At 38.9% G+C, this 24,685-nt stretch overlaps 1 protein-coding gene across 5 annotated transcripts in view; it reads right to left on the bottom strand.

Annotated features, from left to right (window-relative positions):
- Nucleotides 1–24,685, bottom strand: part of PHACTR2 (phosphatase and actin regulator 2) — a 241,551-nt gene that overhangs the window by 103,995 nt on the left and 112,871 nt on the right. The window contains exon 1 of one of the 5 annotated variants that reach the window (XM_075203221.1): nucleotides 17,715–18,320. The exons of the other annotated variants lie outside the window; for them this stretch is intronic. Within the exon in view, the coding sequence (XP_075059322.1) occupies nucleotides 17,715–17,760 (46 nt within the window). The 5' untranslated portion in view covers nucleotides 17,761–18,320. Of the gene's footprint in view, nucleotides 1–17,714; nucleotides 18,321–24,685 lie in introns of those variants that run through there. 5 annotated transcript variants of the gene reach the window in all.

Here is a 24,685-nt window from a genome sequence, read left to right on the forward strand (position 1 = left end):
CAGAACAATATTTTCAGTGTAACTTAGGAGGAGTTGTATGCAGGAGCCTGTCGCTGACATCCAGTTACAGATAAGCATATATGTCTCTTTTTTTCTGGTATGTGTAATACTAACTGGTGTGTCACAAGCATGGATTCTTTGTGTGTTTAACCCACTGATGTCTTGAATACGGTGATCAGTGAATTACAGCACTGGGTGAACAAGTGGTCTTATGACATACTGCACTATTATCGATTTCCATATTTTTGTACATGCTGTGAGATCCAGACGGAGGATCCTGTGTACCAATGTGATGTCCACATGTTATAAGCTTTGACCAAGCCTTTATCTGGTACGCATATAATCATACAAAACCACTAATTTTATCCTAATAATACTACACCATGAGGCGCCCTGCTTTTCTTTTGTTATATATATATCCGTGTGTGTGTGTGTGTGTGTATATAATATATATATATATATATATATATATATATATATATATATATATATATATATATATATATATATATACACATATACACATATACACACACTCACACACACATATGCACACACACGCACACGGCCAAAAGTTTTGAGTGTGACACAAATATTGGTTTTCGCAAAGTTTGTTACTTCAGTGTTTTTAGACCTTTTCGTCAGATGTTGCACCCGGAGGAAACCACGCAAACACAGGGAGCACATACAATCTCCACACAGATAAGGCCATGGTCAGGAACCAAACTCATGAGCCCAGTGCTGTGAGGCAGAAGTGCTAACCAGTAAGTGACTGTGCTGCCCATATTTATCCAATCACACTATAGGATAGTTTAGAACCACCCAAACTGCGTAAATCAAAAACTAACGCAACATCCACCTCCCTTCTGCACTACCAAAGGAATACTTGTACTTACAGCACTAGAGAAGTGTGCCTAGTGAGAAAATTCCCTGAGTTGGGAGGTGTGCACTGCAGCAGGAACTACAACAATAATCTGGCTGCAGTGCTCCATGACGACTGGGCTGCAATCAAATTAGCCTCATGCATTAGGCAAGTGAAAATTCACCTTTAAGCCACAATACATTGAGGAACTAAACTCCCTTCATTAATGAAACTGTTTATGAATTCTGGCAGGAGGCCAACCATCAAAAAAACAAAGGATCTGTGCTTATTATTGTCATTCCAAGAGGACTTCCTTAACCCCTCCCAACTGGACCACCGGGAACAGAACGCTATGTGAGACAGGAAACATTAAGTATTAGCCACTGCCCTTCCCTGTGCACACTCAGCCAACATCACTTTGTAAGAGGATGAAGGAACAATAGCCATAGGAGCAACCTTACTAGCACTGTGGGTGGAGAAAAATTAACTGTACATATTAACCTAGTGTATAAATTACAGAGAACAGTAAGTAAATCTGTATACACTTTTCTCACCATGCACAATTTTCTGCCAAATATATGCAGCGTATGAGGAAGTTTACAAATCAACATCATGATAAAATTGTATATAGCATGAGTTCACTTTATCCTGGTTGCTAGCATTCTGAATTGCTAAGATGCAGTTTTGTGGTCAAAAAAGAAAGCCCCGAGTGATAACACACGCCATCTGTCCAGGGATTACAGCACAAAAGTCAGTGTGGTAGATATGTGTGATCATGCACTGATGGTCATTTACTGACAAATAGCTCTACACAATTCAGCAATTATGAATGCTAGCAGCAAAAAGAAGGTCCTTTTGGGCCCTCAGATTCAGAATAGATTTGGTCTAAATGCCCACGTGGTCAGCTTTAGTACTTAAGTCATACTGTGGACTTTAAACTGGATTCCTTTTACAACTGTGTTAAATTAAGAACAAAACTGGCTAAAATAAAGTCACCTTAACACATAATCTGTGTCTTTTTATATATAGAGCAAATTGGGTAAATTGAAAGTTTCAATAAGTAGTACAATTTCTGCCTGATCTATGGACAGATACAGTCTAATCAAACAAGCAGTAAAAATAATAGTAGGTGTCTGCTATCAGTCCCTGCCCCATTGGGGCTTACAGTCTAAATCATACTTGCCAACTCTCCTGGAATGTCTGGGAGACTCCCACATTTTGGGTGAGTCTCCCGGGAGAGTATAGCAAAATCCTGCATCTGCAGAATTAGGGCCAAAATACTGCGACTCTCCGGGAATCGTGGCATTCGGCCCCGCCCCCCACTGTAAATTTACGTCACGGGGGCCGGGTCCACAATGACTCAATTTTGGAGCCCCGCCCCACTCCACCCCACGGCACCTCCCGGAAGGCAATGGCAGCAAGTTGGTAAGTATGGTCTAAATTCCCTAACACTAACACACTAACACACACACACACACACTAGGATCAATTTGTTAGCTGCCAATTAACCTACCAGTATATTTTTGGAGTGTGGGAGGAAATCGGAGCACCCGGAGAAAACCAATGCAAACACGGGGAGAACATACAAACTCCTCACAGATAAGGCCATGGTCTGGAATTGAACTCATAACCCCAGTGCTGTACGGCAGAAGTGCTAACCACTTAGCCACCATATCATGGCTACCCAGGTCCCTCCTGGTCGCCTTCAGCATTCCTGTCCATCACATCTTTGTAAACAAACACATACTATTTGTTCTGCTGCATGGGCGTGACCATCTTGGATGCAGTCAGGTGATCATTCCTGACCAACTAGATTCAGCAGCTGTGATCACATGAACTGTGCAGCCAATAGTTGTTTGGAACATCCTATTTAAACCTGCTGCTGAGATCTGTTCATTGTCTCAGCAACACTCTTCTTTCCTAAGGATAGTGCTTGGCTTCAGGTTCCAGTTGTTCCTGATTACCCTTTGTTTACAAAGTGATCATCTTCTGTGCACCACATGACAGGTGCCGTCCCATGTGAGAAGTGCTGAAGACATTGCGCACGGAGGGAATAAGGTAAGTTATGGGGAAAGGTCAATATTGTGTGTGTGTGCTGGAGGCTATAGTGTGTGTGCCAGTGTGCTAACATAGCATGTGTGTCTAAGAGTGGGGATCAGTGTGTTAATTTAGTGTGTGTATGTTGGTGAGTGAGAGTGGGAGCCAGTGTATTTTGTGCGAGTGAAGAGGCCAGTGTATTTTGTGCGAGTAAAGAGGCCAGTGTATTTTGTGCGAGTAAAGAGGCCAGTGTATTTTGTGCGAGTAAAGAGGCCAGTGTATTTTGTGTGAGTGTAGAGGCCAGTGTATTTTGTGTGAGTGTAGAGGCCAGTGTATTTTGTGTGAGTGAAGAGGCCAGTGTATTTTGTGTGAGTGAAGAGGCCAGTGTATTTTGTGTGAGTGAAGAGGCCAGTGTATTTTGTGTGAGTTAAGAGGCCAGTGTATTGCTGGGTCTGTTTGGAGGGAGGGATATACCATAGGTTTATTTATCAAATGTGAATACTGTTATTGGTTGGAGTTTTCTTCATTTCATGTACCCATTTTTTTTTCTCCAAATAGGGCCTCCAATGTTCCAGGATCCAGACAAGCGGCAAATGAGCTAAAGAAACCAGCAGACACAAGTGTTGACACTGACAAGAACAGGTAGGAAAAAACAGGACAGCCTGCCAACTGTCCTGAATCTGGTGGGACAGTCCTGAATTTGGGTGACTGTCCCGCTTAGGACAGTTGGGAGGTATGTCCCGCTTCATTGTGTACTGCTCCTCTAAAATAGGCAATATATACAATGGTCAAAATTCAAGCTGGGAGGTAGTCTCATGTAGCCCCAAATCACCAGCTTGAAATACCTGGTCTATGTCACGAGCCGCGGCGGTACACACAGCCGCCGCGGGTCGCTTCCTGCCTGCCCCAGCGTCCCGGCCGTCGCCATGGAGACCGGGACGTCACTTCCCTCCAACTCCCGACCGTTGCCAAGGCAACGGGCGGACGCCCTGCAGTGTAGCGCCGCGTCCCGGCAACAGGGGACAGCCGGGCGCGTGCGCAGAGGGACCTAATAGCCTGCTGGCTATTAGGCTGTAATTATTTTATTAGTTAGCTCCTGGGAGTAAGTTGCAGAGCTAGGCTCTGATTGGCTCACCTGTACATTTAAGGCAGTGAGGTCTGCAGCCTCACTGCCGGTTATAGCTTCTGCTCTCTAGTCTGCTGACCTGCTTGTTCCCGTTCCTGTCTACTAAACTTCTGCTGATCTCCCGTGTATGAACCTTGGCTTGGAATTGGACTTCGCTTGTGTATCCTGTGATCCTGACCTCTGGCCTGTTTACGGTTTCTGCTATCTGCTTGTGACCCCTGACCCCAGCTTGTTAACTGGAATTGCTGCCTGCTGCCGGCCCTTGACCTCTGCGTGGACTTCACTCCGCTTGCCTGGGTTCTCCCCAGCCAGTACACACTTCACGACCCTCTGTCAGTCTGCAGCCCAGTCTGTCCCCACCACCAGGGGCTTCAGTGAACACCTGATTGGCAGAGTAGATTCCGGGTTGTGTTGTGCCAGCTGGAGGGGTTCCTAACAGTCTATGCTATCTTTTTACTTAAAGGGTGTCATGGATCAGCCAGATGGCTACAGCATGAGAAATGGTCCCCAACCGTCATATTTGTAGCTTGTGTCATCCTGGAATTATGAAACATAATGAACTTTACATAAAGAATGATGATCCTCAGTTAAGAACAAAAACAAAAACTTGCGTAAGCCCCGGAGTAAAAGTGCCAACAATCAATGAAGGTTATTATACCTCAGTGAAGTACCAAAGCTGTGATACAGATGTGGGCAAAAATATTGGCACTCTTACAGTTTTACCTAATAATGCAGCATTCCTTTGAGAAAATTGTTGAAATTTAAAAATATTTTAGTATCCACATATGTATTTTTTTGGTTTGAAATTGAATAAAACACAAAACTCAGAAGAATGTATTTAGCTGTAGCTTAATCTATACAGAAATCCTTAAAACACACCTTCTAGAAGTTGCTAGAAATAACTTAATTTCAAGCAGGGGATTCTACTTAACTTTAGAACTGAACTCATCTAAGGAGAGTAGCAGGTGCCTGCAATATATAGAAATCACTCATTAAAACAAGATTGAGTATTGAAAAGGACCACATTCTCCTGTTCTGTGTCACTGTGTGTACTGCAATGACCATGGAGAAAAGAAAGCCATAGAAGATTGTAGCCAAACACTGACAATCTCAAGGCTACAAACCAATCTCCAGAAACCTTGATGTTCTTGTTTCCACCGTACGTAATGTTATTAGGAAGTTTACGGCCCATGGCACTGGAACCAACCTCAATGGAAAGAAAAACTTCATTGAAAATTGCGGTGTAGGATTGTTGAAACGGTGGAGAAAGGAACTCGACCACCTACCAAGCAGAATGAAGCTGACCTTCAGACACAAGGTACAACTGTTTCAACACCATGCATCACCAACTGAATGAAAGGGGCTTATAGGGTAGGGGGCTCAGGAGGGCCACACTGTTGAGAGAGAAAGAGAGAGACAAGAAAGCCTGTCTGGAATTTACCAAAACACACCTGAACAAGCCACATTCCTTCTCAGTGAATGTCCTGTGGACAGACGAGACCAAACTTGAGCATTCTGGTAAAGCACATGGATGAGGTTCAGTGATGTTTTGTGGATGCTGTGCTGCATCTGGCACTGTGTGTCTTGAACATATACATGGCATCACAGAACCTGGGCATTAAGAGGCCATTTTGGAGCGCACTGTTGAATCCAGTGTCAGAAAGCTGGGTCTCTGGCAAAGTTCTTCCAGCAGTATAATGACCCCAAAATACACATAAGTACCTATGAATGGTTCAAGACAAGACACTGGTCTGTTCTGAAATGCCCAGCAGTGAGTCCAGATCTAACTCCTATAGAACACCTGTAGAGAGATCTGCAGTTGGGAGAAGGCACCCTCCAACATTCTTGAGCTGAAGCTATACCTGGCAATCATAATTAAGATGGCAAATTAACTCATTGTTTAATTAAGAATTAATAACATTTTAAAGAACTAGTATTATACATTAGAAAAGCATTGTTAAAATTAATATTTAAATAAATAAAATACAGAAATAAAACTTATCACTAAATCACGGAACCACTAATTTGATATTTCAATATATTCCAACCAAATATCAATAATTAAAATCAAGTGTTAAGTGACTGTATTAACTATATTTAGCACAGGGAAGAACATTTACAGTTGTTTCAAAAAACATTTTAGGTACTTTGAAAGAAGACTTTTTTAAGGGGTACAGTTGTATCTCTGAGATTTAGGTGGCAGGTCTGGTGTTATTTATGACTGAATGTGTGCCGTATTGAGCAAGTTCATTGTCTATCTGTGCATCCAATCCATTGTATTCAATATGTGTTGCAAGCCTCCATTCCACTGCAAAGCGAACATATCAATATCTTGATCCTCATTTTTGGACATCAATGCACCTATCCTGCAATGGCGAAACGTCCCCTTCATTTAAAAGATCCGTTTTCACACCACAGAAGATTTGTGAACACTAAAGCTACGCAATTTCTTTTCAGCACAGATCCAGGCACTGTCCTGTAATAATAGATGGATTTCAGTTTGATGCAAGAGCATTTGAGCTACTTGTGCTAGTATTCTGAACTGCGTTTATCCAACACTTGTGACCCTTTTACTTCAAGAGGTAGATCTGGTACATTCACTGTGCAGTGCAGTATGGGCAAGCACAACCCTATTTTGGGTTATACATACCTATGAAATATGTACCTTACCTAGCATAAATTCTGCATCTTCACAAGTCAGATTCTTGAGTTGGTGATAATTTGCTTTGGACATATCTATACACTAGATTTAAGGCTGCACATGACTTAAAATGAAAAAGCAAGTGTGCAGACGTATATTTGCTCACACGCAGATAGGAAACTTTAACATTCAACTCAAAATCAACCAGACAGTCCACAAATACAATTTTATTATGTACTAGAGTTATTGCAAAACTCTTGTTATACAGTAGTGGTTTGCAAATGAAGTCCATTAAATTCCGGAAATTATGACGTACTGACAGTATCGATCCAGTTTTCCTTTTTACAACCAGTACTGTCCACTGTCAACTACGTATAAGGCACTTACGTTAATACTATCTACAAAAATCTATACTGGAGGTAGTCTTTTTAGTATGACAAGATGGTTCAACCTTCCTAACCATATCCAATTAAAGATTGTTTTGTCTATACTTCAAAGTGACATCAATAGTTTTTTCCTATAAAACACGCTTTGGTGGATGTGACATGAAAGTAGTTTCATGCAAATCACATTTCAGTTATCACCATTTCACAAGGCTGAATCATCACTGCAGCAGAGCTTGCTTCATGAGACAATTGAAAGGCCCATCTGCACATTTGAATGTACTAATTACTAGAAGGGTATCAGATTTGTTTTTGAGTGTTTCATGGTGTTGATTTTTTTATTATTATTATTATTATTATTATTATTATTATTATTAACCAGTAGAGCAAGACACTGAACTAAACCTGAAGTGTCACTATGATTAGCTGGACATTACTGAAACCACAAATAGTCACACGCTCTAAACAGGGTCATCCAATATCTATAAAAATAGACTTTCTGCTGCATGCAGGAGTTTGAGGGAATACTTATTTATGAGCAATGAGTGTGGGTCTAAAAAATTTTTTCACCCAGTCCTGCCACATCAAAACACAATCCACTCGGATTACTAAAACTTGATTTAGTAGGGTAGAAATCTGGGTTAGCTTAACAGTAATGAATGGCTTTTAAAGCCCGGTGTACATTATCATGCTACAGTTTGACCCAGAATCTAATGTACCCTATGAATCTCCATTCTTGTATATATATATTGGTCACAGATCGTGGTACTAAAATTACTTTTTAGGATAATTGTAAGGTGCCATCATCCTTTACCCGTTCTTCAATGATGTCTTACATTGTCTGATTAGAAGGTAAAGTGTTCTATAATGAGAAGACAGAAATACCTTAAAGCTGATAACTGAACATGGAATCAAATAATTCTGATTCTGTCTTCTAGCAGATTACATATCCGCTTATTCAATTTGCAAAACAGAAATGTACATTTTAATAAAAAATAATAATGTGCCAAGTGAATATTACCTGTTCGTAAGTAGCCTTTATTTTCCCTTTTATTGTATCATATTTGCAGTTGATGAAATGAACAGGAGCTACTACACTGCTTGCACATCTAAGGTTAAATGAAATATTAACCAAAGACTCAGAGGGACATATTCAATTAGGATTCGCGGCTGCGCGTGTAAAGTATCATTACCGTACAGTAACATCAGGAATCACCCCTATTGGGTGCGCGATGTTGTAATACCGGGACCTGTGATCTGGACAACACATTTAAAACTACTGTATATAATAAGCACTACTGCATTGTTTTACCACTATGTTCAAAACAAATAAATATTGTTAGTCCTCAATTGTGTGTTGTGCGAAACAATTACATTAGGAGAGTGGAAATGTTGCTGCCCCTGATTACAGATTGTTTGATGCGAAAACATTCCATATATTAGGATATAGGGGGGAGGAAATAGCACAAGACTAAAGCTGGTCATAGACATAACAAATTATCATATTTTAGCTCCAACTATTCATTTTATGTATAATTGGATACATTTTCAATTACAGCATTCAAGTTGTGATCACATTTTTGAACTTTTTTTTTGTTGTTTTAGATCTTGGAAAAATGATCAGGTTAAGAATGGATGATCTCGCTCATAGTCCCCCAGAGATCCCCGAGCCCTCCTCCCCCGATTTGGTAGCTGTACCTTTAGTCCCTGACAAACTCCATAACTGTACTATATAACTATGGACTCCTACAATGCGTTTATTACTCTGTAATTAAGACGATGTTTAATGGCTAGGTATATACTGTTACTTCTGCTCCCCACTATGTACCCCCCTTTCTAACTCCCCCTTTTTTTCTGTACCCCATTCCTTCATAATCCTAAACTTCTAATAAAAAATATTGACCATAAAAGAAAATGAATGGATGATCTCTTCACACATTAGAACATGGTTAGGCTTCTTTTGCAAATTCAAACATTTTAGATTAAAATTTACTACCATTCTGCATCGCATTATTGATCGATTCAGACACATACATCCGACTTGATTTAACCCATCATTATTCACTCCCATTTTGATTCCCCTATAATCTGATGCGTCATACCTTAAGTTAGGATTTTAATGTGTATGGCCATCTTAAGTTGGTACAACCCTGTAGCAGAAGACAATGTAGCAGAGGACTGTTCATTATTTTACCTTAGTCAGTCTATATGTAGTGTACAAGATCCAGAGCCAAAACTTAAAATTTTAACAAATGGGGCGAGAAAAAAAAAATGCTGCCCCCCTAGCTCTTAATTTTAACCAAACAAACCTAAAATATTCATAAACTATGCCCCCCTTGAGCGTTGCATCCTGAGCGGTCGCCCCTATCGCACAGACCTAGTTATGACCCTGAGAAGATCCTACATATTACCAATGGTTTTCACTGTGCAAACTTTGCACAGGACTGCACATTAGCAAGGCTGGGTACACACTGGGGCATTTTCGTCCAATAATCAAGCAAATCAGCCAACATAAGACTGTTTGGTCGGAAGTCAGGTTAGTGTGTATAGTGACACGATGGTCGAAACTTGTTCCAAAATGTCGCTTGTCGACTCATTTGGTTGGTCACACTGTTTTATATTTTCCAACCAATCCACCTAATGATTATGTAGTGTGTATAAGTTTCCAATCGATCCACGAGCAACTGCTGATAGTTCTTCGAGCCTGTACCAATCCCATATGGTGTGGTGTCCGCATGTTACTTATTTGGTAATTGGGTGCTTCTAGCTGTAAAGCAATAGCAGGTGCCTATTGCATTAATGCGTACAGCATATGTCTGCCATTTTAATTATAAACTGTCAGTGTAGTGTCATATAAATGAAACGTTTTTTTTTTTTATATGTGTATTGCTTATGTCTGCCTCCTTAATTATAGCTATTTGTCACTTTCTTGTACACTCAACACACATTAATAAAAATGCAAATTATGTGTATTACATTTGTCTGCCTGCATAATTATATACATTTTTGTATACAACATGTTTTTGTGTTTCCTATAGATGTGCATTTTATATACATCTGGTTGCATATTAGTACCTGTGTAAATGGTACTGCATCTTGCGCCTGTATTCTGTAACCCTTTACATGTACATTCAACATGTTTTATAATGGAACCTTTATTTACTTGTTAATGTATATATTTGTAAAATGCACAGATAATAAGAGAATGAGTCTCCTCTTGAACCACTATTTGGTCCAACAAGATCTATCCTTTCCCCTTCTTTCCCTTTCGGTCTGTACTTGCAGTCTTCTTGTCACAGTGAGCAGAAAAAGATTAGTTACTTGTTGTTCTTCAACAATTACATATTAGTAAAAAAAATTGTTTATGTGCGGTTGCGAACAAACGTACACTGTACACCTGCTAACGAATGTATGAAGAAAACGTGTTACCTTCGCTTTTTATAAGGTTTGGGGTGGTTACTATTGAACATGCTCTACCCCTTATTTAAATTTCTTGGGGGTATCGTTACATGGACTTCAGAAGTCGTTTCAGTGTATACAAAATTATAATCTTTGCTCACGACAATATAGCGGTGAAAAGTCGCTGCCCGAGCAGTCAGTCTTTCGTTAATCATCTAAAACGTGACTAGTGTGTACGCATTAATCGTCCGAGCGATCGGACCTTCGGTCAAAGGTAAAGTCGTTGCAGATAACACTACGGTAGGAAAATTCTCCAGTGTGTACCTAGCCTAAGGCTAATGACCATGGAACACGCAGTCCCTTATTCTCACCAGCTGTCATTAGTGTAGCTGCAGTTTGTGACTTGTCCAGTCAGCCATCTCACGCAACCTCCACACACGCTGCCCATTTTTAAAAATCTCAATTGATCTTAACATATTCAGAGTTCTCTTCAAATCCCTCTCATGACCAAACCAATTTTCACACTTTTTTATGAGTTTCAACAAGCCTGTCTTGTTGTCTTGGAATCTCTAGATAAAAAGAATTAAAATAGACAAAAATGCAAGTAACCATTGAAAATCCACTAGGGCCAGGGGCTGTCAGGACTTCAGCGTGGCATATATACACAATGTTTCACAGGCACACACACCCACCCTAGTGTGGAAATGGACTAAAGGCTCGTTCACATCAAAAATATTTTGAAAAACCGCCCATGAGCAGATTGCTTGTGATACATCGCAGAATGCTTCAATAAGATGAATTAGTGATCCCAACCTCAAATGCACTAAAAATTATAGATTCAGAATTTTCAGAGCATTTAGATTTAAATGACAGTAGCAGTTGTCATAGGGAATTATGATCCCTCTGGCAACTCATTATGTGCACTTTGCAAGCTGACTGCACGTTTTTTTAAACAGTCCATACATGCTTTCAAACGTCTCTATGGGAAGTGCTCAGTAACGATATTTACCAATGACTGAAATTAAGTTTTCATTCATGTTAATGTACGCCAGCTCAATGTATGGCAGCTCAAGCTGGCGTACATTAGCATAATTGAAAACTTTTGCTGAAGACAGCTCCGCTCCGAAGAGCAAAGCTGCACAGCGCATGTGTGGAGGGATCATGTGATCCCTCCCTGTCACATGAATCCACTTATTTTACTGCAGTATAGTAGGTTTCTCTGTGCATATGTCCGAGCTTTTCGGCTGGCGCATGCGCACAGGGATTCAATCAAGTCGGAAAATACATCGCAAAAGGACCGCAAGAGAAGAAGATATGTAAGGTAATTGATACACTTCAAAACGGCTGCTCCTGTGTTGATTTTTTTAATAAATATGAGATATTTTTCAATCATCATCTATGCGATGAGCATTGAAAAGTATCTTTCATAATATGCGGTGCTACTTAAATAGGCCCCTAACTCTCTGGTGTAAATTTATCAAGTTGTGGGTTTGAAAAAGTGGAGAACATTGTATACGCAAGATTTTTACAGAAATCTCTGCTGATTAATAAAATGAGCAGAGATTTTACCATAGTAACGGTAAAAATGCGGAGCTGCGATGTTCTGAGGAACACCACGACTAATTGAATTCCCCCTTAAAGTTGACTTGTCCACTAATCAGCTGACAGCATACCTAGCTACAGCTTAAATGCTGTCATTTAAATAACTCAGTCTGATCAAATCACAACTTATCTGAAAAGCAGGTCATTTGCAATGATAAACACCAAATAACTGAAGCACTCAGGGTATATAATGGCTGAACAAGTGTCAAGTGTTACAGCTTGACATTTGCTCCCTGGGCCAGTCCCATAGTGAGCTAATTGCATTTTTATTCCTTTAACATGTTCCTAATAGAGTGCTGAGTTGAGTATCGCAAACCACCGCCCCCTCACACAGGCTAAAATTTGGCAGATAGCTAGCCCCTGTCTGTACATATGGGCATTTGCTGTGAACAGGGGGCAATCTCTGGATACCAGACATCGCTGCTTTAAGAGTTGTCTCACATCCAAAAAGTGCACACTGTGAAACACACCATGGACACTGTTTGTGTGTTATTGGCCCCCAGGTGTAAAGTGTCTTACAGAGTACTAAACGTAACTCTGATATTTTTTCAATTCAGAATCTTTTGTAAATAGAAGAAAATAAATCATCTTAATTGTCCAGGTAAGCAGATTTTCATGCTGACTATGCAATGTATGTGGTGCCCTTCACATCGGTCGTGTTTATATATAGAATGGCCAGGTGGCTCATCTCACATAGCACAAGGCTATTGAATATGGATATATATGGAAGTCACAGTGCTATATTGCAGACATATTCACAAAGACAAAAACATTAATGGCCTGAGCTAAAATAATTAACAAACGTGTTTTTATGTATTGAACATTCAAGATTTAGATTCGGATGAGTTGCTATGAGCAACATCACCTTTTTCTGCATCAGTTTTAATAAATGCCACATACCACATACCCCTTTCATTTGTACATTATCACCAAAGATAATTCTATATTGAACCTTGCAGAACACCAAAAATGAAACACCTTTTAATTAGACACCATATTATAAATTATTTAGCAAAAAATAAAAATGTCACTATTACCAAGGCAGAGCACACACAGCAGCGTCTGATTCAAGCTTTGGGCATCTCAAAGGTACATGTTTCTCTGTCATATCACTTACACCCAGTGCTTTTTTTTGTCATAGAACGCACTGGAACGGAGATCCGCCACCTTTTTTCGACGAATTTTCGAAGTTTTAAAATTAACTTTTGAACATTTGATGTTAGAAGTCCACGTGGACTTCTATAATTTTTTTTTTCTTTGCGGTGCTACTGCAGTGCAGCACTGCATCGTAGTGTGTGTCCTGTGCTGGCTTCCGGCTCCGGCAGCGTCGTGACGAGAGGAGCCGCAATCAAACAAGCAGAGAAGCGAGAAAAGAAGCATGGAAGGCAAGAACAGACTACAGAAAGTGGGGGGAGGAGCGCAGAAGGAGAGGGTTACAAAAAAACGAGGGGGGCAGAAATAGGGCTACAAAAAAACGAGGGGGGCAGAAAGAGAGGGCTACAAACAAAATGAGGGGGACAGAAAGAGAGAAATACCGAAAAATGAGGGGGACAGAAAGAGAGAAATACCGAAAAATGAGGGGGACAGAAAGAGAGAAATACCGAAAAATGAGGGGGACAGAAAGAGAGGGCTACAAAAAAATGAAGGGGCTTAAAGAGGTAAGTTCCGGCACCAGCTACAGGGCACGTGTAAGTGCCGAGTGATAGCGATGACTGTCATGTATACATGCTGGAACATGTGCTGGCAATTAGGAGCAACTGTAAAAAAGACATTTTATGTACTGTAGACATTAATAATATACTGATAAATGTTTTATAGGGGATAGGAAAAAAAATATTTATGTTTTTTTTATTTATGACTATATTATTAACAGATGACAATACTTGAATACTTTTTATTTGTTTCTCTTGCGCTCTTTTGGGACTTTAAATTCCATATATGTAATGGGCGTATCCTGCAGTGTATTGTGTCGATCAAAGCAGTGCTCACCTAGATCCATATTAAACAACAGATATATCTTCAGGTCCACTTGTAGTTGAATATGGACAGGCGTAGGCCTGGATTACGTGCATTTAAAAAACAAAAAAACAAAACACAATTTACGTTTGTTTTGCATGCCTTAATGAATCAGGCCCATGATTACCATATTATACTGAAAAGATCAGTTTTACTGAATTCAAGCGTAGTTGAGGAAACAATGGAAAACTAGGCTAGTGTACAATGTTTTAATCCCCTTTACGACTGTTATACAGCATAGTTAGATAACATAAGAAGCTTTATAGAACCATGTTCAAAAGGCAGTGATATCGTTTAAAAAAATAAAAAAAAAAAGAAAATCTGCAACCACATATTGTTTAGCACGCAAATAGTTCAGGCTTCTAATAAGTAAAAAGCATACACCAGGATATTGTTATGTCCAAGCATGCATTTTATATAGTCAGAGAGGTACATTCATGTCCACTTCTGGTTATGCCCACGAGTTGACGTTTAGCAAAAGCAGCAGAAAAATTGTGAAAACTTAGAATCTGATGGATTTATTCCATATTTTGCTCTCCCCTTATAACAGTGGATCCTGGTAGGATAAAACAATCTGTGTTGGTTGAATTAAATATGAAATAAGGCACACATAGTGACCCTATACTTATTATGATTCCTTTTATTCAAACAGAGTAAGTGACATTTCTTGCCAGCCTATATGTTTATACCCAGACATCATGCATCTTAACGGCTGTACAACTCAAATCTTGTTTAAAAATAAAATGTTAACAAACAGGGCATAACCTGAGCTATTTTTTTTATCATCATCGTTTTACGTTTTGCTAGTCATTTACCATATATATGTCCTTTGAATTCTTATGTCTTAGTGATGAATTAGACATGTCATTTGTTACAGAAGTGTAAAACAATACTGTGAATTATGATCTCATGAAAGCTAATTGCGGTCCCACAGTAACTTCTGCAAAATCATTTGCTGATATAGCTGAGAAATCCTTTCCTCTTCAAATGCTAAGCACTCCAAGTAGGGCAAAAATCAAGCATTGAATTTTGTTAATGACCTATTTGATTGCCTTTCAGAGGAACATATAGCAATTTCTTGACTTTGAGATACTTGTTATGGTATTTTGAAAATATAAAATAATATATATAGTTTTACAACAATCAATCGACAAGTATTTAATGAAGAAAGTTAGGTATTTAAAATTAGTGTAAAAGTTAATTCTGCCAGCACATCAGCCGTACACTACTACCTTAGCCCAGTGTTTCTTAAAGCTGGCCATACCAGTGCATACTTTCCATATCTTCTTGCTTTAGCACAGGTGTATTCTGTACTGACCGACACAGATTATTTCCCTTGTCACATGGAAAACATGCACTGCTAGGGGACTGAGGTTTGAGAAACAGCCAACCACTAGACACAAACATGAATTACACTGTAATGTACTAGCCTTCATATAACAAAAGTACTGAGCAATGATACAACGATACAACTAATACAATTCTCATGAATTACAAAGCCAGGATACAGACAACTGATCTTTTTAGAGGGTGAACTTGCACACATTTTGCACACAAGACGGCCCTTACATCAACAGATTAGAAAACCAAAGTGTGAAGAACTATTAGCACCTTAGATTACAAACTTGCTAATGATGGACAGGTGATGTGACAGTGGATGCAAGCATTTATACACAGCACATACAAGCTGCAGGTAATATCATTTACACATTGCCAGAGAGATTATCAAACAGAGAGATATCATTTATTTTCATTTTAAAAAAATGGTACTTGTTAATTTTACGACCACCTGACTCCACCCACCTGTCATTTCGGTTATCAGTGTGTTCTCACCATCTCTGTGTCACCCAGACCTTGCTCTGTCCCCCAAGCCATCCCTCTCTGTCACCTATGCTGTTCTCACAAACAAAGACCAGCCTCGCCAGCCTCTTGTGTCTCACCTGCCCTCTCTGCCTGTTCATGATATCCACCTATGTCTCTTGCCACGCTGTTCTGGGTACAGCCAGCAGCTGGGTTCTTGGGGAATGAGCGAATTCAGCAAAGAAAGCACTGCCCGCTCAAGATAACAGAATCCTTAGTGGACTAGGAGGTTGGCGGAATCAAGTGGAATCCATATAATTAACAAGTACCAAACAAATAACCATATTGGTCTATTACATGCATTAGCACTCAAAAATATTAAAAAATATATAAAAAAAAAAAAAAAAAGAAGTGAAAAGTAGTGAATTACCATGTCTTTCTTTAGAAGATAGTTTCAGAGTAGCCTTAGCAATCAGTTGTAAGAAGGTGCTCACAATATGCTGTTTGGCAACTTTAGTAAAGTGCTGTCATAAATATTTCACAATACTTAAGTGATCAAAGCACACAAATACACTTTTTCTCTTTGTTGTTTATTTCAGTGCCAATAGGGCACATCCTTTCTTTTTATATTGCAAAAAAAAACATCAAAAGATAATACATTGTCCTTTAACTAAAAGAATGTCTGAGCGCGTTCACAGAGACAGATCTGTTCAATATCAATGTCGCAATCTATATTGGACAGGAAATGTACCAGTGGAGAGCAATGTCTGATTAGTGGAAAATTTATATGTTAACAATTGTTTCCATAGAGCACATTATTTCACATGAATGCATATAGGCAACAAATACAAATAATTAGTTAGGTTTTTTAAAAAAAACTTTCATTGTAGAGAAAGGTACAAAATCTTACACCCTCTTTTTAGACTCCTTATTTTCTAAAATAACACTATGGATTTGATCTGCAATCTGCCCTGAGACTGAATGACTCAATTTCACTTGACATACAAAGCAAGGATTAATCTGCACCTCCTACACCACTAAAAAGTTTTACAAACGTCATCTATTGAAATATTGTGTGTGTCAGCAAACAATCATTTTGACAGGAAATCTCTTGTCTGTCCATAATACAATGAGTTTTATTTTTGTGCATGAAAGCAAGCAATTGCTCCACAGCACACAATAACTTAACAATTTATATGAAGATGAACATATTACATATAAATAACAGTTTCTTCACTGGAAATAAACAATAGAATGGTAATGGTTCTCTCGTCACCTTAACTTGATATTGCCAGACATATATTAACAGGTCCCCACCCAACTATACAGCATACATTATTGACAGAAAAGTCAGAACCCATAGTCTGAGGCATATATTTCTACAAATACTGTATATACTCTCCATCCTCCAACAGCACTATGTATAAGCAGGTCTTATCAGTGCTTATCATTGATTTGTACACACGAGATCAATAGGGATGGATCAATAGGGATGCGCTGGGTCATGGGCAAACAGGGCACAAACTGAACTCCTACCCTGCTCACCCACCAATCTGCTGACACTAATCTCACTGTATGATGTGCACACATAGAGCTTGCTCATACACAGGAAGCCCAGTACAACACACTGAGTTGTGTAACGGTGAGCTGTATACGTACTAGGCTCTCTCTCCACCACACATGGTACCAGTTACAAGCGGGGCAGACTGGAGGTTTGCTTAGTTGTTAACTACACGCACAGCTGCTGCATGTACTATATAATTCCACAAGGAAGAATACACACACATACTAATGGTATGCACACAATGGAAAGTAATGGTCCCTGCAGCTCACATGTTTGATACTCACCACTGCTAGCCTGCTGAGACAGAGTTGATACGGAGGTCTGGCCCATTGCTTAACTTCCAAGACGGGCCCTTTGTCCAACAATCATGCAGCTCTCAGGCTCCGTTGGCCGTGCATTCCCAGCAAAAATAATCCCAGGGTTTCATTTCCTCTCCTCCGCTGGAGTGAGCTGTGCTGTCCCCTCTGACTCGTGCCCTGCAGTATGTCCGCAGCCTGATGCAGCCAGGGCTCCACTGTTCCTGCTCAGCTGAATGCCTGTCATTCCTGCAGCAGATTACTGCGGGTCACAGGTCACACACATACACACTCCCTCCCTGGCTCCACACATCACCCTCTTACCCTCTAGTTGTAGTTACTTATGCTATTGTAGGAGCACGGGAGGTTCTTCCCCTGTGGTAACTCCACATCACTATTCTCTTTCCGTTTCTTTTTGTTTTAGGTCGTTTTGTTTTTTTACATCCCTCCCTCACACTTACCCCCCTTACAGTTTTCTTTCTCCTTCAAATCTCCCTCTTTCACAGGGTTGTTCTTTCCAAACACAGTATATCTGCCGATTCTTATTAATGTAAATGTATATCCCTACAAGTTCTTAGCTAGCAATTTCTTTTCCTCACTTTCTTCCCCAGTTCTCCTACCAGCAGCTCTAAACAAAGGCGCCTCTGTGAGCTGAGCAAGTGTTAGATGCAAGAAAAGAAGGGCTTGCCTGCCAAGATGTACTTGTTGATATGCTAATATTTTTGACACTTAAAAACCCTTGTGTTCTTCATGCACATGAAATGAAATTCTTTTCCTGGGAATCTTTAACTTGAGCGCAAGTTGCGTTTTAAAAAAAAGAGCACGAAACTTGGCCGTAGTTCTGCCACTGTTTAAATTCAAACGTATCTCAATATACATTTCGATTTGAATCTGGGTGTAAGTATACTGTGCCTAAACAGTACTTCTGTACATAGACACCTAAAACAGACTGCAGTGTCTGTTCAATAAAAGGTCACATCAGCACATATATATATATATACAAGTTAACCCGTGCATGATACTCATGCATTCTAGTCAAATCAAGCTACTTAAGGTGTTAAAAAGGTTCTTGTCATGCATTTGGGCCATAGCCCAGGCCTCCTTAGGGGAAGAGCGTTACTTCCCGACGTAAGCGCCCTTTTTTAACGTGGTTTTGTCCACATGTCACCACCTCATCATTCTTCTCCATCACCTCATCCTTCATTTTCATCGCCACATCTATCCAGATGTCTATCCAGACACAGGGATCTCTCTCAGCGGTCCTGAGTATCACACTCCTCTCACTCTGTCACCCCCGGCAACCACCAACCACTCCCCACTGTCACCCCCGGCAAACACCAACCACTCCCAACTGTCACTTCTCCTTCAAGAAATATATATATATTTTTTTAAAATCTTTATAAACACTTTTAACAATTAACAAATTAAAAACATCTTAGTATACCAAGTTTCAGCCCTTTCTGAATTTTTTTTTCCACACACACTAAGAATTTAGAAGGTCAGTGTATAACTCCGCCCAGCAGGTGGCGCTGCAGCTCGGTTTTATTTTTTACACACACACACACACACACACAGACAGACTAACACACGCCACTAAGCATTTATATTATAGATATACTAAATGAACAAATCTTAACAGTATATTCATTAATAGAAGTATGGATTTTAAAAAAAATATTTTCTTTGCAATTTTTTTACATTAAATACATAAATTTTAATGCATACTTTACATACAATGCATTTTTAAAGTCTATCTTGCATGCACGTTTGGTGCTAGCTAGTGGCACACATATGTGTAGTTTTAATACAAAGCCTATACCATGTCACTCAGCCCTGTAGCTTTTGCAAGTGATACAGCTGAAATCAAGCATATTTCCGAAAAACCCAGCACTTGAATCAGCTGCAATTACGTTCACTGGCTTAAGGTCCGTTTTGTACGATGAGGCAGAACTATTTCACGCAGGATACAGCACACAAATGGATTTGCATCCAAATATGAATCAGGGCGTTAGAGGTTTGCCCTTTTACATCTCTTTTGGACAGTTCAGAAGTCCAAGTCTGTATAATAATCTATCCGCCTCCCAGTTATTAGAAAAGCTTTGTTCTATTATAATGATTATATGAAGGGAAAAAAATGTGACTTCCCTACACATGAAACTACTTGCTCACTTCATTCTAACACTTTTCTATATGTAGAAGGAGGCTCTAACTGTGTTCAATTATTGGTAATAGATCATGTGCCAAGTTTGCAGCCTCAAACAACTGCAGGTTGTTGTTTGTGTTCATGCAGTTACACCTATAGAGGTATAAGATGTGCACCTGCAGATAAACTGGCTCTTTTGATAGAGTTATAGGTCCATTATATATGTAAGGAGGAGTTAATTGTCTTTTTTCAGTAGGTGATAAGTGCAGAAATCATATTATCCAGTCCCTTATCTTAGTTGGCCTGGATCACTAGATACCCGGGACTACCAAGAGCTAGGAGCTCACTCCCTGAGGTGACAGTTCATTAGTCCTCAAATCCTAATAGAAAATAAACCTTGCCACTAAACCGGAATACCCTAGATGAAGGTCATTTGTGGTCCTGTTTCCCATATCATTTACACTATTTTATATCAATGTAAGCATTTGAAGCATTAAAACAGACAGCATACTCTCTGGGTACAGCAGAGTAATAAAACTAGACTGGGTATTAACAAACAGACAAAGAGGTAAGAGGGCCCTGCTTGCAAGCTTACAATCTATCGGGAAAATAATAATAACAATAATAATAATAATTCTTTATTTACAGCAATATAAATTGTTGCAGAGGGTGAGGCAGCCATTTTGGCTGTGCTCAGCTGCTATTCTATGGAATCATCCACATCAGTCCCTGCTCCATTGGGGCTTACAGTCTAAATTCTCTACCATACTCACAAACACTAGGGTCCATTATATCAGAACCCAAATAACTTACCTGTAGGTTTTTGGACTGGACTGTATGGAGGAAACTATTGGTTCAGAATTGAGCATAGAAAAATAATGTACATTTTGAGTGAACTGTGTAGAGGGGGTAATCAGGTTGGAATAGATAAGGCTAGGGGGAAGTCTTGTTGTTGTACAAGAGAGGGTATTCCACAGAGTTGATACCTTCCCCTAAAAAAGTCCTGTAACCGAAATTGGGAGCAAGTAATGAGTGTGGATTGAGGTGCAGATCTTTGGCAGCGTGGATAGATCAAGTTGGGAGATATTTTGAGACAAAGAAAGGGATGTATGCTGGTGTAGTTTTGTTAAATTACTTTGTACGTTAGTAGAAGTAATATGGTTATTCTGCAATAGCCCATCTTACATATAAGGTGTATGGGACTGTTTTCCAGCAGCTGTATATCTACAGTGGCTACATATGGCAGCCATATGCTCTTGAGTGTGGATGTATATGTAAAGTTGGGTTGTTGATAACAGCATGGGACATGGAAAGCTGGATGCACAATAACTGCTGCAGAGCGTTGCACTGCAACTTCGGTGTGATATAATCATCGGTGTCTCGCTGCTGGAGTGAGTCCTAGGTCTAAGGAGTCCTAGATTAGCTTCCAGTCATAATAATTAAAAAAATATCAACAATGTGTTTCAGCTCAAACAAGCTTCTATGGTATATTTGTATTGCCTGACAAACATGACTTTTGCAGAGAGTCACAGACACTTTGTTGCACATATTAAATGTCATACCCTAGTTTATGAAGGGCTTTATGCTACTATTAGCCCATCAAGTTATTGTGCGGCCATGCCACACCTGACGAGTCACATTTAGTTAAAAACAAAACAAAAAACACAATAGGCAGTGTTATAATTAGACGGATAGTTAGTTGCTGGACACAACATGGGAATGAGCAATATAAGTTCTAGTCAGTATGTTCTTGTGGCAAATGACCCCAGAGACCCTGCGTTCAACGTTCTATGGCAAAAAAAAATAAAGAAAGTCTTATGGAAATAGCGTCTGTTAAGTAATAGCCCACTTTAACACCCAAAAGTAATATATACGAGAAAAGATTTGCATCGTTAACTATTAATAGATGAGTTTTTTGGTGACACATCTTGGAAAGACTAGGGTAAGCAAAGCCCAAGGATTCCTTAATGGTAAATTAATATGTAGTAATGATACACTTTAATATACAATGCATATATATATATATATATATATATATATATATATATATATATATATATATTACAGATTTTAAACCTCTTGACAAGTTTCTTTATTGTTGAAGATATTTGCATCTTAACTATAATTTTGTTGTTTTAGGCTTTGTTTTCTTAAGAAAATATTAGAAACCATAGTAACTGATAGTTTTGATAGGAATTAATCACACATAACCAGCTAATATTGGTTGTATCCTTGGTATACTTTGTTAAGACAGCCAGAATACAGGCCAACATTGTAAAATTATCAAATTCCATTCACTTAAATTTGTCATACCACCACCTCTAAAGTTTCACTTTGACCACAAGATCCACCAATAACATTCCAAACCATCCCAAATAAGGATCAACAAACAAACAAGCGTTTCCTAACACATCATTAAAAGAAAACTATAACAATATGTCACCTAGTTAATAAAGAAAATGGGACTACAAATGTACAAGGATGCTTCATTGTACAACTGTTTAAATCATCTGTGCCCAAAGGCAGACAATCCATATGTATGATGAACATTTTTCATGGAGAAAAATGAAGTACCACAATGCTGACAAAATGTCTATCTGTATACATATAGTATGTATAGTATGTATTATTTTTTCTACTATATCTTTTGTGAAACCACAGAATTAAGTAGTAACAATAAAAACTGAATACTACATATCATACAAAATCTTAATTGAAATGATGATTGAAAAAATATACAAATACTTTATTTTGATTAACTAAATTTGCCCAAATGAAATAGGATTTTAACTCATAGTTAAAACATAGAAACAGATCCCCTACAATTTTTGTTGGTGGATGTCTCTCTGGCTAATGAAAGTAACAAAGTATCTGACAAAGCCATCTGAGTCCATGTATAATGTATCCTGGATAAATGTAAACAGTAACACTGCATTTCAAGTCATATAACTGTGTTACCAGGATCAGCAAATTAAATTTTCAACACCAATTTCCGCTGTTAGCGGAGGCCCAGATAAAGCTGTGTCCTGTCTTTTGTGAGTATAGAGCATGATGGGCAACAGGCGGCTTTAGGGCCACAGTAAACCCTCTGAGCCTTCACCTGGAGCCACAAGCTCCGTCCTCATTTATTGTTAGATTGGCTTGTTACACTTGTTTATAATCCCTGCTAATAGGTTATTAGAGATAGGTTTCTCTTTATTTGATTAAATGTATTTACTTATTACTGATATTACGAGTAATGTGCAGGCATTTTGAATAGTAGAGGGCTATGGAGTCCTTGAAGTGTATCAGGTTGCCTATCACTGGTATAGAGGATGGTGCTCCTGCTGTCAGTCAGTCGTCAAAGACTAATAATTAAGTTCCACTCCCATATTAATTTTGCATTTATATTCATTTGTATCTAAACTAGCTTATTACAAGTGTGAATACTTAGCAGAAATACAATTTTAATAATATACCGTATTTCCCCATGTATAAGACGCACAGTAATTTTGGGGCCCGAAATTTGAAAAAAAAAGTATTACATAAAGTATTGTACTCAAGTTTTATTCATTATACCATGTAAGCCGCAGTTTCTGCAAGCGCTTTCATTGTGCTAGAAAGATCAGTAAGACAGCTTATTTTATATTGTCCCATACAATATTTTATATTGCTAACAGCCCAACGGCATTTCTAGCGCACAAAGAGGGTTCCAGACAGCTGTACTTTCCTCAACCCTTGCCTATAGATTTAGCGTCTGGACTATGGAATCTGAATGACAGGAAGGCAGCGCCACTGCACAGCATTGTTGACAAGAGGGACTTCAGCCTACAAAGCTCCCAGTCCTACACAGCTTGGGGCGTGTCTATGTGACGTCACTGAAATGCTAAACGCGCTTAGCGGAACTCGAGGTTTGTAGAGTACTCCGGGTCGCAAATCCGAACCGGCCCGTCCAGTTAACGATTCGAATTTGCGCTGCCACTGTATAAGACACACCCAGTTTTTACACCCCATTTTTTTTTAAAAAAAGGTGCGTCTTATAGATGGGGAAATACGGTAATTGAAATGAAATAATCAGGTTATCGTTTTATATATGTAGCATTCCAATCATATTATACATAAGTCATATTATACATAATTCTGACAGGTTTAAAGTTTTTATTTGCACTGTAACTTGTATAATAACTACATATTAATACCCCACATGAATGTAAAATGTTACAAATTAATATTAAATGCGTCATTTAATAATTACTAGAAGCTCCAGTTAATTTTCAGTGCCATCAGCAGACTTGGTAACTGTACATTTTTTCAGTGTAAGCGCGCAGTACAATTAATATGAACGCTGCAGAATGTTAAAATTTGCATGCTGTTACTGCGATAAAGGTTATGCCAAGTGCAGAAATATATACCTGATATGCATTGTATGGTGAAAAGGATTAAACCTACTGTAGCATAGTAGTTAATAAATACCATGCATGCTATAGCAGAAAGGATATACTTTTTTCCCAGTTCATCAAAAATGTATATATTTTAAGTGTGGTATTCGCGTGGTATCTGAAAAAAAGAAGTTCTACCTGTACATATACTATACATACTGTAGAGCCATGAAAAATTAGCTTTCATACATTACTCTGTACCACTACACTACTGTATATTGCAAGCTTGGATGGCTCAAGTTAACAGATGTACAAACACCCCCTCTAATGGCTATTATCAGAGTAGCACATTTTTCTGTGTATTTTCTTAATGGAAATGGCTAACAATTGTCATATTTGCTAGAATCTACCCATAATTGAGCTGCTATAAACAACAGAATTCTTATCTAACCTTCACA

The sequence above is a fragment of the Mixophyes fleayi genome, chromosome 3 (assembly GCF_038048845.1).
Source record: "Mixophyes fleayi isolate aMixFle1 chromosome 3, aMixFle1.hap1, whole genome shotgun sequence".
Classification (NCBI taxonomy): Eukaryota; Metazoa; Chordata; class Amphibia; order Anura; family Limnodynastidae; genus Mixophyes; species Mixophyes fleayi.